The 16772-nt window shown below is 41.2% G+C and overlaps 1 protein-coding gene across 1 annotated transcript; it reads left to right on the forward strand.

Annotated features, from left to right (window-relative positions):
• The first annotated feature begins 649 nt into the window (after positions 1 to 649).
• LOC114551250 (NACHT, LRR and PYD domains-containing protein 12-like) lies at positions 650 to 12202 on the forward strand. Its single transcript, XM_028572422.1, has 12 exons — positions 650 to 714; positions 5819 to 5888; positions 6050 to 6257; positions 6395 to 7110; positions 7156 to 8159; positions 8251 to 8424; positions 8519 to 8692; positions 8786 to 8959; positions 9448 to 9621; positions 9748 to 9921; positions 10448 to 10494; positions 10618 to 12202. The coding sequence occupies exons 1-12, from the start codon at positions 650 to 652 to the stop codon at positions 11148 to 11150; spliced, it is 3513 nt and encodes a 1170-aa protein (XP_028428223.1). The 3' UTR covers positions 11151 to 12202.
• Positions 12203 to 16772: the final 4570 nt, after the last annotated feature.

Genomic DNA, 16772 nt, shown 5'->3' on the forward strand with positions numbered 1-16772 from the left:
GGAAAACTTTTCGTCAGACGGTGTGGGCGTGGCGGCCATTTTTAGTGTGTAGCGATGAACAAAGAAGTTGTTGTAACTTGAGTGCACGTTGTCATATCTGCCCCGAAATTTCTCACAATGGACAAGGGTCCAGGTCTGAGAACACCTACAGGCCAAAAATGACTTTTGGTTATAGCGCCCCCCGCTGGCAACAGGAAATGCGCCTTATATGACAAACATCATCCTATTTACATGAAACTTATGTGTGGTTTTGTGTGAGGTGTCATTGAACTCAGCAGAGACTTCCTTCTTCATTGGTGATGGTTTGACCCGCCCCCTATGCTTTAGCCACGCCCCTTTTCACAGCTAATGAACCGTATGACGAAGAGTCTTGTGTGAGGTATTGTTGAACTCGGAAGGGAGTTCCCTTGTCATTGGTGACGATTTGCGGTTTCTGAGTGCCAAATTTTACACGGTCGCAAGGAGCGGCGTCCGCCGGTAACCCCGACGCGCGCAGAGGCGCGAGGGCCCGTCCATCGCTGCTCGCAGCTTTAATTTTAAATGTATTTATTGATTTCTGTAACATTTTCCCTTTGTACTTTCCCCACTTTTTATTTCCCTAAACTTATATTATTTTGGTATTGATCAGACAATAATGTATTTATAAGTAATGAAGTTCTCATTCTTCCTCTACTCGTCATTAGAAGTCATGAGGCTCCAGCTGCTGGTGGGACAGTAAACTAAAAGTAAAAGATTAGAACAAGAATAAAAACACTGATTTAGTGACTTTATATACTGTTCAGTAGTTTAATCTATCATCATTTATTAGCTGATTAGATTTAGTTTTAATATTCAGAATCTGTAAAGTAATTTCTTATTTCCTGAGAAAGTTTGGAAGATAAATCTACATGTTGTTGATTTAGTGGACTGAACACCTGAAGTTAAGTTTATTTTTATCATAAAGTCAGACACAACAGGACACTAACATTTCCCCTGGAACGTTTCAAAATAAAATGTAGAGAGTTTAAAACCTGAAAGTTTAGTTTAAAGTAGCAGCTGCTGTGGAAACAGTTTTATTGTCATATTAACTGATATTATGATTTGTAATGCTGTGGACATCACAGATGCTACATCCATTGTTTCTAAAGTCTAATATATAATATTCTCATGATGAAGTCTTGGCTCCATTAGAGGACTAACAAGATAACATTAGTGCTAGAGTCTTTATAATGGTCCTGTTCTTTCAGAAAGACAATGAATGATAGAACAGGATGAGCAGAGAGCAGAAAGCATTCAGTGAAGAGCTTCAGACTTTATTTTCTGGTTGATAGCTTCTAGTTTCTCCAGCAGATTCTGTTTCTGAAGATTAAAAAGTGGATTTACCTCTCTGGTGGTCTTCCTCTCTTTCTAACAGGACCCATCAGAGACCAGACCCTGCTGAACCTGAACCCAGCTGTGTGTCCATGAAGCCACCTCTATGTTAGAAAAAGAAGGTGACCTGTAATCGAGAGGAGAATTAAAATGGATGAGAGGCAATTTGAAATGGAGCGGAGAGAATTGATGGAGCCAAATCCAATAATAAGGGAAATTGAAATGTTAAGAAGAAAATTGAGGTGAGTTGTTGAAGAAGTGTTGTCTCATTGGGTGGTTGGTCTTCTTGTAGAGGGTCTCTGTGTTTCCAGCCCACTGAAGCCTGTCGTCCAGCTGAACTCTGAGGTCACATTACTACACTTTGGTTTTTAAATGGCGTTTTGAGACAAAAACAAGAGTTTTAGCTCCAGTAGCAGAAGGTGGTAGTTTTGCTTTTAGTTGCAGAAGAGACTACAGAAGAAGAGCAGCCAGCAATGTTGAATATATAGAGAGATATAGAAATAAAGTTGCCTTGCCCTACAACCTCCAGCCTCTCAGTCAGTCACCAGGACACAGAGAACACTGTGGTCTCAGAAGTGTAACATTTACTGCACAGCCATCTTGTATAAAAATATATATACATACAGTATATTTAAAATATTATAATGTAGTAAACAGTCTGCGTGAAGTTTGGAAAACTGTAGCCACACTTTCACTCCATTTTATTTTTTATTTAAAATGTTCAATGCCTTATCACGCTGATGTGACCGAGCCCGACCCTGAACATAATTTCTAAATATCTGTCCGAACCTGGCCGGCCCGCCAGCTACCGCCAGGCTCGGGTCGGGTATCCATCCTCTATTAGGAGGTACTGCTTGTATCTCCTAACCCCCGCTCTACTTCCTCCTGATTCTGTTTATTTATAAATGTTGAGATTAATTCTCATAATAAAATTTTGTCCCTACAGGAGGACAGAAGGATTACATTTTACACATTCATCTCTCTGGTGGTCTTCCTCTCTAACAGGATGGTTTTGGCACCGGACTCTGATGATTCTGAACCTCAACATGAACCCAGCTGTGTGTCCATGAAAAGTGACCGGTCAATGGGGCAACCACTAGCTTTCAGAGGACATCCAAAGGAAGAGTAAGTCATCTTCAGTTACTTTATAACGTCATCAACATTACAAAACATTTGAAAGAACAAGGGGTGCCCCGATTGATCAACCACCGATCATTATCGGACGATATTTACTAAAAACGTGTGATAGTGCTCGGAATTAATGTCTTGTAGCTGCCGAAAAATTACTAAACACACGTCGAGATCAACAACCACACGCCTGTGCCTTATTGGCTGTTCATGTGTAGTGAAGTCCTCCAGTGGCCGACTCCCACCCACCTTATTGGCCAGGAGCTGCACGTGGTTGCTCAGGTGCACGCAAAGTGTTGCTGCGGGTTGAATTTTTTGTCCGCTGGTTGGGTCGAACAGACCCTCACACACAACGTGCCCCACAGCCTAGCACCTTCCTCTAATACATTTTTTGTCTCTTTTTCATCAAAGACCAGTTTTTGCAAGTTCCCGCAATTTCATCGCATAAAATTGCATAAATATCCCGCATATTCCATCGCATTTTTTAAGAAAATGTGCCGCATAATCAAGGATGTTTGCCCACAACAATCACAAAAAAACTCTTCATTTTTCTGGAAGGACTGGACAATACCCATTAGCAGCATTAGCAGCACCTGTGAGTTTATCATGTGACAGTGAAAACGCGAAAGGCGGAGCAGTGTGTCCTGTATGTCCCTTACCGGCTAACGTATTTCAAGATGGCGCATGAATATGGAGCATCTACCCCAGTTCATGCAAAAGCAAATTCCAATAGGAATACTTGGAATTGATGGCGGTGTTAAATAATCATGAAAAGGACAGGAGACAGAGTTAACATTTTCTCAGCTATTTATTTGGCAATATATACAGACTCACTGCCCAGAGGCCATCAATCCCCAACCAGGGTCTCTGTCATGGTAACACCGATATATGTACAGTAGATAAACATGAGCACTAAATTAACCAGACAAAACTAAAACCCAAATAACATAAAAGCACACCCAAAACATTAACAGAACATTATTAAAACACACGTCAACTACGACAGGAACAGTTCAGAACACAGTCCCATGGACAGTCAATTTGGGGCGACAGCTGTTATTATAGCTACTATATAGCAGTTCGGAGTATACAACAAATAGGGCTGCACGATATTCTGTTTAATCATCTACATTGCCATGTGCGCATGCGTGCTAGTCACATCGCAGTACTTTGCAATGTTGATGCTAAAACCTTTTTGCTGCTTGATAGAAAAGTAAACTTTCACCTTTTACGTGATTGTTACCGGCCGAGCCTTCCCCTTTAAGACAGGAGGCCATGTGACGTTAGTCCGACAGGGTTTATTGTTATGGGAAGTGAGGCTCTCCGTGTTTAGAAAAGTACCGTTAGCAGCAGCTGCTCCTGACACAGTGATGCACATACTTTTCCATGGGTAGTGAAGCTACAGTAGTCAGTGTTTCATGTTCGCTGCAAAGACTAAATAAATCACCTGATTAATACAATGTAATCACGATGTCGCATGGACATTTTTCGCCACATAAAGCTGTTCCCTGCCTGGCTAAAGCTAATATAGTTAGCCTAAACAAACAAGGCGTCTGTCCCAACTAACGTTAGGGGTCAGAACCTGGAAACGTAACACTAATCTACAACAGCAGTCTGTGTCTGATATAACCTAAATTGCACCATCTGTGCAAGTGTTCTTGGATACACAGTTTGTTGCTACTGTGTGACTTGCAGGCTCTGCATGCACAGCAAACCACCTATTACAATCAAACAAGCAGGCCTCGTTAGTCGACCACAACCTGAAATTTAGAGGAAGCAACATGCATGCATTATTACTATCAGCTACTTACTTGCGTTGGTGATTGTAAAGCATTAAAGTTAAACAAAGAATGGTTCACATTAGAAAAGTTCCTTTTTTATTTTTTATGTAGATGCACTCTCCTACAAAATTACCCCAGTAGTCAAGAATTATTTATTATTTCCAAATAGAGCTATATTATGTCACCTTGTCTTTTTTCATATCGCAATATATATCATAGGTTAGTTTACCGTTAATCAGGCACCGTTGCTGCAGATGTGCTGCAACAACGAATTAATGCTTAAAATATAAATAATTTTAATAACACTTTTCAACCAAAATAGGCACAGAAAATAACATGACATATTGAAAGTTAGTAAATGAGTCTACGTTGAAGGCGATTCAGTATTTACTGTCCACAGCTGCTTTATATTGGATATAAAGTTTTTGCTTCATTTGATTAAATCCCGGCAGCATCTAAACCCGGCTGATTTATATGGTGAAAAATCTGAAGCCTCTGAAGTGCTGCGTCAAAGCACAGTGCTGTTACGCACATACAGACCCTTATTTACATCAGACTGGTCAGTTATAACTCAAAATTCAGATTTTTTTTGTGAAAGTGACGTCAAGTTACCACAACTCATCGTAGCCTCTTGTCCAACTTCCTCTGTAGCAAAAGTAGTCTCATGTTTTATCATTGAAATACATTATAGTGAAAACTCTGTTGTGTAACATAAATTACAGGTACCATGTGACCATGTTCTGTATGTACGAGCTGAGATACATTTGAGTTATTGCTTAAATAGCATTGGTCCGATCACCAAATCAATTTAGTTTAGTTCTAAGGTTATATAGCTGATAGAAAATCATCAGTCCTTTGGGGTGATTTGTGTTTATATCATTACTCTGAACCATACAGACTTTTTCTCAGGTAAATGTTTGTTTGCTGAGCTGTCGTTATCTCGTATAACTGATCGGCACATCTGTTTTATAAGACCATTGATGTGACAGAGAGTTATTTAATCATCACCACACTAGCAGATCTACCGTATATTCACCCAACCGGTTTGCATGTTGCTGCACATAAACTAAACTAGAAAGTGCACATGGAGACTCCCAGTCTGTGGCCTAACCAGCCTGTGCCGGGCATTTATGATTAAAACTAATACTAAGGGAGCAACATTTTAAAATGATGCATGCAATAAATGTCTTTTCAGCCAAGCGTTTCTGCTTCCTTGGTTTTGAACTGCTGCACAGCAATTTAATGTTTTACTTTACTTCATCATCCATATCTGTGAGGCATCAATGTGCTGCAAGACACCCAGTCTGCCTTAAATCCAAAAAGAGAAGATCTTCCATTTGTCACAAACAGCTAGTGCATCCAATCAGGGAGGAATCATTGACCAATACTTACAGTACCTTCCTTTTCCGGTTTGGGTCTCACAAAATGTCTGTTGTGTTTTGTGAAATAATGAAGTTTTTCTTGAAATGCTTTGTGTTTTGACCTTCTGTGTGGACAGACATTATGAGCTAATGCTCATAATGCTATATGTGAGCTAATTCTTCCGGATTCCTCCACAGAGTGGACCAGGAGAGTTCAGAGGTTCCCAGTGGTCAGTCTGCCCAGCAGCATCAACCAGACCTATTTATGGTCTGTACATGTACAACAACTACTTTTACTTCTATTCTGTTCACAATCATCTCCTTGCTGCACTTTTCAGACCAGTGGATTGTCCGTCTGTCCAACATGGATCTGATGTTTGCTTCCATGATTTCAGTTTGATTTGTTAATTATACAATCTTCTGTTCCAGCTGCTGAAGGAGGACCTTGAATGTTTTATGGAGGATGAGCTGAAGACGTTCCAGAAGCTTCTGAGTCCAGATTACCCAGAATGCTCAGAGAGTCAGAGGGAGCATGAGGATGAAGAGCACAGGAGCATCAGAGAGGCATTTATGAAAATCACACTGCACCACCTGAGAAAAAAGAAGGAGTACAAGCTGGCTGACCGTTTGCAGAGCAGTAAGAGGATTTCTTTAAAGATTTAACTTAATGGATAGTTGGGATGTTTGCTAATGTCTCCAGAGATGAACAGAAATAATTTCCTGTTTTCTATAAAAAAATTACTTACTGATTTTCTTTGTTCTGTATTCATTCAGAAAGTATTACTGCAGACGGTAAACGTAAACTTAAATCTAAGATGCAGGAGAAGTTCCAGCGTGTGTTTGACGGGAATGATAAAGCAGGAAACCCAACCCCTCTGAATCAGATGTTCACAGAGATCTACATCACAAAGAAAGGGACTGCAGAGGTCAATGTTGATCATAAGGTCAGAAAGATTGAAACAGCATCCAGGAAACCAGACAGACCAGAAACAACAATCAGACGAGAAGACATCTTTAAAACCCCACCTGGAAGAGATGAACCAATCAGAACAGTGATGACAATGGGAGTGGCTGGCATCGGGAAAACAGTCTTAACACAAAGGTTCACTCTGGACTGGGCTGAAGACAAAGCCAACCAGGACATCCAGTTCATATTTCCATTCACCTTCAGAGAGCTGAATGTGCTGAAAGAGAAGAAGTTCAGTTTGGTTGAACTTGTTGATCACTTCTTTAGTGAAACTAAAGAAGCAGGAATCTGCAGGTTTGAGTTCCAGGTGGTGTTCATTTTTGACGGTCTGGATGAGTGTCGACTTCCTCTGGACTTCCTCAACACTGAGATCCTGACTGATGTTACAAAGTCCACCACAGTAGGTGTGCTGCTGACAAACCTCATCAGGGGGAAACTGCTTCCCTCTGCTCGCCTCTGGATAACCACACGACCTGCAGCAGCCAATCAGATCCATCCTGAGTGTGTTGACATGGTGACAGAGGTCAGAGGGTTCACTGACCCACAGAAGGAGGAGTACTTCACGAAGACATTCAGAGATGAGGAGCAGGCCAACAGAATCCTCTCCCACATCAAGACATCACAAAGCCTCCACATCATGTGTCACATCCCAATCTTCTGCTGGATCACTGCTACAGTTCTGGAGGACGTGTTGAAGACCAGCGAGGGAGGAGAGCTGCCCAAGACCCTGACTGAGAAGTACATCCACTTCCTGGTGGTTCAGTCCAAAGTGAAGAACATCAAGTATGATGGACGAGCTGAGACAGATCTACACTGGAGTCCAGACACCAGGAAGATGATCGAGTCTCTGGGAAAACTGGCTTTTGAGCAGCTGCAGAAAGGCAACCTGATCTTCCATGAATCAGACCTGACAGACTGTGGCATCAATATCACAGCAGCCTCAGTGTACTCAGGAGTGTTTACACAGATCTTTAAAGAGGAGAGAGGACTGTACCAGGACAAGGTCTTCAGCTTCATCCATCTGAGTGTTCAGGAGTTCCTGGCTGCTCTTCATGTCCATCTGACATTCACCAACTCTGGAGTCAACCTGCTGGCAGAAGAACAAACAACATCAACAGGTTTCTACCAGAGTGCTGTGGACAAGGCCTTACAGAGTCCAAATGGACATCTGGACTTGTTCCTCCGCTTCCTCCTGGGTCTTTCACTGCAGACCAATCAGAATCTCCTACGAGGCCTGGTGACACAGACAGGAAGTAGCTCACAGACCAATCAGGAAACAGTCGAGTACATGAAGAAGAAGATCAGTGAGAATTGGTCTGCAGAGAGAAGCATCAATCTGTTCCACTGTCTGAATGAACTGAATGATGATTCTCTAGTGGAGGAGCTCCAACAGGCCCTGAGATCAGGAAGTCTCTCCACAGATAAACTGTCTCCTGCTCAGTGGTCAGCTCTGGGCTTCATCTTACTGTCATCAGAAGAAGATCTGGACGTGTTTGACCTGAAGAAATACTCCGCTTCAGAGGAGGCTCTTCTGAGGCTGCTGCCAGTGGTCAAAGCCTCCAACAAAGCTCTGTACGTGGGATTTATTCATCATTAAATACTCTGATATCTTTCAACAGGAGTCAAATATAAATATCTTGTTTCCTTCCTGTTGTCTCTCCAGACTGAGTGCCTGTAATCTCACAGAGAGAAGCTGTGAAGCTCTGTCCTCAGTTCTCAGCTCTGAGTCCTCTAGTCTGAGAGAGCTGGACCTGAGTAGCAACAAGCTGGAGGATTCAGGAGTGAAGCAGCTGTCAGCTGGACTGAAGAGTCCACACTGCAGGCTGGAGACTCTCAGGTTATTCTACCTTTATTAAAAAAAGATTACTACCTAAGCTCTTTATTTCTCAATTTCAAAATTATTAAATGGACTGTCTGAATATCCTTTTTAGGTTGAGTGGCTGTAATCTGTCAAAGAGAAGCTGTGAAGATCTGTCATTAGTTCTCAGCTCTAAATCCTCTAGTCTGAGAGAGCTGGACCTGAGTAACAACGAGCTGGAGGATTCAGGAGTGAAGCAGCTGTCGGCTGGACTGATGAGTCCACACTGCAGGCTGGAGACTCTCAGGTTATTCTACCTTTATTAAAAAAGATTACAACCTAAGCTCTTTATTTCTTAATTTATCAAGTATTAAATGGACTGTCTGAATATCCTTTTTAGGTTGAGTGGCTGTAATCTATCAGAGAGAAGCTGTGAAGATCAGTCATTAGTTCTCAGCTCCCAGTCTTCTAGTCTGAGAGAGCTGGACCTGAGTAACAACAAGATGGAGGATTCAGGAGGGAAGAAGCTGTCGGCTGGACTGAAGAGTCCACACTGCAGGCTGGAGACTCTCAGGTCAGATCAAGTTACTGACTTTATTTTGGATCCCATCAGCTGTTTGGATCATATCAGCTGTTTGGATCACATCAGCTTTGAATGTTTCCAAAGTATTTTGTTTTTATTTATAATCACACATCATAAAGCATGAAATATGAACTGTGGCAGAGATCTAGAAATCCTTGATGGTGTTTTTTGCCTCGAACGGCGCCTTCCAGGCAGCTAACCCTAACCTTAATCCTAAACATAACCATTTCCACACTGCCAGGAAGGCGCCGTTGGGAGCAAAAAACACCAAACACCGTTAATAACATATGTGTACCAAGTCAAATGTTCTCTGGGATATGTTTTTATGCTAATCGAATGCGCCTCTAGCTTTAAACAAGCTACCGCAAACCAGTGGTTAGCTGCTAACACTAGCTTTCGGGGCAGATGGTAAATCACTATTATTTCCCACAACTAGTCTAGACTTTACATTTAAACACTTGTTCCTGTTGTCTCTCCAGACTGAGTTGCTGTAAGCTGTCAGAAAAAAGCTGTGAAGATCTGTCCTCAGTTCTTAGCTCCCAGTCCTCTAGTCTGAGAGAGCTGGACCTGAGTAACAACAACCTGCAAGATTCAGGACTGGAGCTGATCAATGATGGACTGAAGAGTCCACACTGCAGGCTGGAGACTCTCAGGTCAGGATTCATTAACAAAGTCAACTCTTTGTGTTGAACCGTCTCAATGTAAAAATGTACCTGAACAAAGACCATGGCTCCACGTGTTGACAGAGGGTTCCTGTGTGTTGTTCTGTGTGTTTTCAGTCTGTCAGGCTGTCTGATCTCAGAGGAAGGCTGTACTTCTCTGGTCTCAGCTCTGAGCTTCAACCCCTCCCATCTGAGAGAGCTGGACATGAGCTACAATAATCCAGGAGACTCAGGAGTGAAGCTACTGTCAGAAAGACTGGAGGATCCACTCTGGAGACTGGACACTCTCCGGTAGAAACACTGATGAATATAAAAAAGGAGATATTTGTGTAGGAAGTGTCAAGGAGATCATCCATAGGAATCAAAATAACTCCCTGTTAATATTCTACGCTGTTTGGACAGATATCTGCATGGTAAAGAAACTGTCATTTTGAGAAATACCCCAGTGATCAAATTATTACCAGGATATCTTTCATCTCTACAGAGATAAATCCAGTACAGGTTTAGCCTAGCTTAGCAGAAACCAATGTGCTTTCTCTGCTGTGACAAGAGTGTGTGAATGAATGTCATCAATCAGAGACGTATACTGACGTCTGGACCAATCACTTTATAAAGTGCCTCTTGTGCTGGGAGAGCACAGTCACTGGAATAGGAGCTAAAGTCTCTCAAAACACCTACGGTGTGAACACAACAAAAAGTTGGGTGCTTAAAACTATAAAAGTTCCTCCGGTCTGAAAACATCTAATATGTGGGTGAGAGTGATTTAATGTCCATGTGTCCATGCTGCTCTGACCCCCCTCCCTCCTCCTCCTTTCAGGGTGGAGCCTGCTGGAGTCAGATGGTTGACACCAGGTCTGAGGAAGTGTAAGTGTGTTTTTAATTTCATTCATCAAAATGTGACATCACTCATTCAACCCTCTGATGTCATCATCAAAGTGCTGATTGGTTAATAACTGCAGCTGTGTTGTGTCTTGTTCTCTCCGTCAGATTCCTGTGAACTCACAGTCGACACAAACACAGCACACAGAAACCTCAAACTGTCTGACAACAACAGGACGGTGACATGTGTGTTAGAGGATCAGCCATATCCTGATCATCCAGAGAGGTTTGACTCCAGGCCTCAGCTGCTGTGTAGAGATGGTCTGACTGGTCGCTGCTACTGGGAGGTCGAGAGGAGAGGAGGGGTTGATGTAGCAGTGAGTTACAGAGGAATCAGGAGGAGAGGACAGAGTCCTGACAGTGTGTTTGGAGGTAATGATCAGTCCTGGAGTCTGAACTGCTCTGATCGTGGTTACTCGGTCAGTCACAATGACAGAAAAACCACCATCTCCTCCTCCTCTGTCTCTGATAGAGTAGCAGTGTATGTGGACTGTCCTGCTGGCTCTCTGTCCTTCTACGAAGTCTCCTCTGACTTACTGATCCACCTCCACACCTTCAACACCACATTCACTGAACCTCTTTATCCTGCGTTTGGGATCAGGTTGTGCCGTGGTTCCTCAGTGTCTCTGTGTCCTCTGTAGGAGGAAGAGTCTCCTCCTGTCAGATAAAACTTCTCACTGCTGGGTCAAAAACGTCAGTGAAACCGCCAAAAGCATTCAAGAAGGTGACAATGGATTTTTTTATTGTTGGCTAAAATGAAAGAAAATGAAACAATTTCGAAAAGCGACAAAAATGTTTAAAAGTCTGAAGTTAGAGAGTGGTTTCTAAGGAGATGATACATCATCTCATTGGTGTAAACTAGCGGCCTTCAGAATGCTGCAGCTTCTCGTTGTAAATCTTTGGTCTGAACTTGACTTTATCTCCATGGTTACCTTACTCACTGGGGCCACCTTCTGGCCTGTGAATAGACGTGTTATAAACATGTATTTAGGCTTTAAAATCTTCATCACGTTTTCGGGATTCTAAATTTGTTAGAATTTTTTTTTCAGTAAACAAACTTTTGACTTTTACTTCGTTACATTTTGCAGCAATAATCTGTACTTTCTACTCCACTACATTTCTACACATTTGCAGTCCACAGGGAAGCCTTCAGCAGCGGCTCACATGAAATGAACGTGTCAAGCTAAGAATACATCTAAATTGAGTCGTTAGTTTGTGTTTATCTATGAATTTATTCAAGCAAATATTCAATTTTCTTAAGTTTATCAAGAATTTTGGAGAATAGTTATAGTAATGAGACAGGTCTGTAATTTGTGAAGTGGAGATTGTTACCAGATTTATAGAGAGGTAGGACTTTTGATATTTTTATTTTGTTTGGAGATGTACCGGTTTGAAATGATACGTTACAGATGTATATATGTACAGGTTTTGTAATTCAAGAGATGTTTATAATGTGCATATTACTAATGTTACTCTTATTCTTATTTTTCTATTTCCTATCATATTTTGTTTAGAAATTTGTCTCATCTGTTGTGTTGCATTTAAGCTGCTGTAACGAGTATAAAGTCTCTCACAGACCAGCTCGCTCTACATTAATACTTGTAGTAATGTTGAGTTTAAATGGAAGATGGCCGCAGGGTGACTTTTACCATCTGTCTAGGGACTGCAGATGAAAAATAGCCATCTAGCTAACTCTGGCATATTGACAGAAATGTTTATTACTATGCACTGTTATGAATAAAAAAAAATAAAAAAAGTTTAAACAATGCTGATCTTTTATGTTTTGATGTATTCACAATGTCTTAGAAAATGATAATTTATTTTTGTTACTAAAATAAACCGCTGGAAAACTCTTGAGTCTGGAAAGATTTTCTACGTGCTTAAAAATTATTGTCAACTTCGTAAAACAAAGATTCAAATATAAACATCTTATCATCACGGTTAGCATTTAGCTCAAAGCTGAGTCTTATGCTGCTTTCATGTCACTTCAGAGTTGTTGTAATTATGAGTTTTGTAGTTTTCAAATAGCAGAAGCCGAGTCAGTTACATCTGGAAACACATCTGCCCTGAAGGAGTCCACAAAGCTGCTGCAGCTCCACAGGTAACATGAATAATCATTCAGATATTCTACATTAATAATCATTCAGATATACCACATTCACTGGATTTACTTTAACGTGTTTCTCCGTATTTATTTTACTTTGTTAACCTCAAACTCTGCAGCACCTTCATGACTAACAGAACTTATGATTCTGAGTGTGAAAGTGTCTTAAATTATATTGAGAAACAGAATTCATTAAATCCCACCATGGATATTGAGCCACTCGGCCAAACACGTATGAACTTCAATATCCAATGCTAATCTCAAAATGAAATAACACCACGTGGTGTCACCATTAAACACAACGCTTTCAAAATTAGAGAGCGGAGTTCACGTCATGGCGCAGTAGGAGTTAGATTTTTAATGGCATGTGCCACCAGAAGTAGCATGTCCTTCACCCGTTGACATATATAAAATGGACCAATAGAGCCTGTTGCTTTGAGACCAGTGAAGTCTATTAGAAGCACTTTTCTGGTGATGGCTGAACGTTACTGCGCAGCCTCCAACTGAGGTTGAAGACGTAGATGTGACGTGAGCAACATGTCTGAAAGTGTGAAGTCTTCTGGTAGCTGTGCCGAGAGAAATCTCAATCATTCCCAATCTTACAGAGACGGAGAGCGTAGGTATATGTAAGGAGCACCAGACCCTGGGCCCTATACATGGGTAGTCCTGATGGGCCCCCATGTTCCTCAACACACCCCCCCCCCCCCCAAAAAAAAATAATCGTGCCTCTGTACACATGAATCTGTAGGCCTAGATGTTTAAAGGGTAATAACTATTAACTGTAATGCTTAGAGTAGCCTGATGACACATTTCAAACCTCCTTTGTCAACATTCTGTAGCCTACTTTACTGTGGTTACTCCTACATTTTGTTGGTTTTCTCTGTACCTCTACTTGCCAGCCTGTGTACTATGGTGTCTCTCTGATTAATTCATCTGGCCATAGTGCTGGATCCTCTGGCAAAAAACTGATCTGCACTGGTCTGCCTACTTTCCAGTTCCTCATCTTTCATTTCCACACTGTGCTCAGAGCAACACTCATGCTCCCTGCTGTCTTCACTCCCATCATCCTCAATCACATCTTCTCCATCATCTTTCTCTATGAAGGATACATCTGATATTAACCTCTTATCCTAATTGTAACCTAATATAATAAAACACACTAAGATGGTGGTGTTACTTAACACCTTTCAGTCAAAATGGCTAAACATGGTTTGCTTTAATTTTGATATAAGCTTCCCTTGTTTCAAAACCAAAGAGGAGGATGAGGGGTCTGTTGCTCCCTGCTGTGACAGTTTCTGAAACTGAGGGCCATGTGTTTCACAATGTTAACATCTACTGAATCTGACATAACTATAATGTTGACATGATATGTATCTACCGATGAGCTACCAAGCTATGTGACACTGATTAGCCTATTATTGCTAATTATAGACATTATAGCCTATAGCACATGTTTTAAATTAGGCTATTACAATGGTGTGTTATATGCAAACAGCTTTGCTAGTGTAGTTTATTTATTTAGCCTTTACCTCAGATTACAAGTATAACCAAATTATGATTTGAAAGTGTATGTTCTGCTCTTTATGGGTTGTCTCAGTTTGTTTTTAGCACTAACAGTCACGGAGATATTCAAGCAGTTTAGCTCCATGGATTTCATTTTTTAGTTTGTGCTCACGTTTCTTTGAAAAGAAGTCAGTTACCAATTGTTTCCCCTCATTTTGTTTTCTCTCCTCCTCCTTTCTTTCCTTTCTTTTTTGGTACCATGATTTGGCTTTCTTTGAGAAAGACATTTCTACAGCAGAAGTTTGCGCTCCACCAGACGCTCAACTGAACTAGCTAACATAAACAAAATGCGTGCAGATGGACTAAACCATTTGGCGCATTAGCAAGGGGTGGGTGAGACCTTAGATAGTCATTTTTTGTATATAAAATGTAGTCAGTCAATCAACCAAGTTATTCAGCCAATACACAAATTTTACATTTCATCTGATATGCATTTTGAAATTTAATTAGGAAATGAAAATATCCAGGTTGAAATAAAATATATTCCAGACTTTTCAAGGGCCCTCTCTCCCCTTGGGCCCTGGTAATCAGTATCGGTTTTACCCCCGGTCCGACGCCCCTGTAGGCACAGGCTAATTATTGATCACTCACATGCTAGTTAACATTAGCAATTAAACTTAAACAGGTAATGCAAGTCGAAACGGCCTGCAAGCTTCTCCTGTACTGTACGGTAATTCCTCTATATGCAACAGTAAGTTGGCGTCGGGGAGCTCTGATTTTAAAAGTGACATTAAACAAAAAGCCTTTTAAACATGTACAGACTATTTTAAAGAAGCTTAAACTAATAGTTTTTTGAAATGTCGGTCAAAAGTTGAATATTCCCAAGTTGAAGTGGACGTGAAATGACAGACGCATGATCTCAAATGTTCACATTCATTCATCACAATCACTCACCTGTGCGGCGTAGCTGAGGCGGGGATCAAACCTGCGTCTCCTGGAGTCAGGACAGTGTCCCTCACCACTGGACCATCTCTGAAGATGATCCACCAAGGAGCTCCGAGTGTGTTCATCTGAAGAGACAGAGAAATATTAGACCTCATGATTATGATGAATACAATTCAATTAAATCAATTGTGTTTGTGTGTTTGTGTGTGCGGTCTGACTCTGGGACTGTGATGGTCTCAGAGGACATTATAACTGACCCTCACACTGCCGTCAAGGCAACAGCCACATATGATGGTCACAGTCACCTGCTAACATCTGCAGGAGCCCGGAGAACTCTGATGGATTTACACCAACATCAACAACAACAACACTGGACCGGACTGAGACTTCAGGGGAGACTTGCATGTCTTCCCTCTGCTGATCACTCTGTGAGCCAGATTACAAGTCCTCCCTAAAAGACTCAACCTCTCTATCTGGTCTCCCTCATTGCTTGCATCACACCTCAGAACATATCACTGAAACTCTGTCTCACATCCTAAATGGTTGCCATGCCTACAAAGGTATGTACATAGCACATCATGACAGACTAGTAGACCTCCTAGTGAAAGACATATCAAACCACTTCCCTCCCTCAGTAAGAATGTACAAACATCATCAGGTAAAACCATCCATGTTCCCCCACTGCAGTAGTACCTCTAGTACTCTCTAGTACCTGGTGGCCAACACACCAGCTGTAGTTATTATCAACGAGGAGTCCAGGGAGGTGCATGTTTTAGAGGTAGGCTGCAGCTTTGATTCCAGCATGGAGGAGTCTTTCTACACCAAATAAAAAATACCAACCACTCCTAAACACCATCTCAGAGCTGGGCTATACTACTAGTTTTCATATTTGGTAGCCTAGGAAACACACACAGTAGTAGTAAGAGGGCTGCAACAACTTGGGATGACCAAAATGAAACAGCTAAACGGCTTGCAAAATACTGCGCCATATCTGCTATTATTGGCAGCCGCCACATATGGCGGAGACGCTGCTACTTATATCCTTAAGAACTGAGTATTGTGCTACTTATATCCTTAAGAACTGAGTATTGTGCTACTTATATCCTTAAGAACTGAGTATTGTGCTACTTATATCCTTAAGAACTGAGTATTGTGCTACTTATATCCTTAAGAACTGAGTATTGTGCTACTTATATCCTTAAGAACTGAGTATTGTGCTACTTATACCCTTAAGAACTGAGTATTGTGCTACTTATATCCTTAAGAACTGAGTATTGTGCTACTTATACCCTTAAGAACTGAGTATTGTGCTACTTATATCCTTAAGAACTGAGTATTGTGCTACTTATATCCTTAAGAACTGAGTATTGTGCTACTTATATCCTTAAGAACTGAGTATTGTGCTACTTATACCCTTAAGAACTGAGTATTGTGCTACTTATACCCTTAAGAACTGAGTATTGTGCTACTTAGATCCTCGTGATGTGAGTTTTGTGCTTGTTGAGTGATATTGTGAAAATATGCTGCGTGCCACTGGTCCATGAGTTGTGTCTTGTATTGTACTGCATCTGTACTATTTTTCTTTATGTGGACATAAATAAATGGTCAAAATGTGTGTTTGCGTGTGTTTCTGTTTGTATGCGTGTGTTCAAATTAAATTGCAGTTTTTTCCAATTGCTAAAACACAATTTTGCAAACTAGGCTTGTTTTA

Source organism: Perca flavescens, chromosome 24, assembly GCF_004354835.1.
Source record: "Perca flavescens isolate YP-PL-M2 chromosome 24, PFLA_1.0, whole genome shotgun sequence".
In the NCBI taxonomy this organism is placed as follows: domain Eukaryota; kingdom Metazoa; phylum Chordata; class Actinopteri; order Perciformes; family Percidae; genus Perca; species Perca flavescens.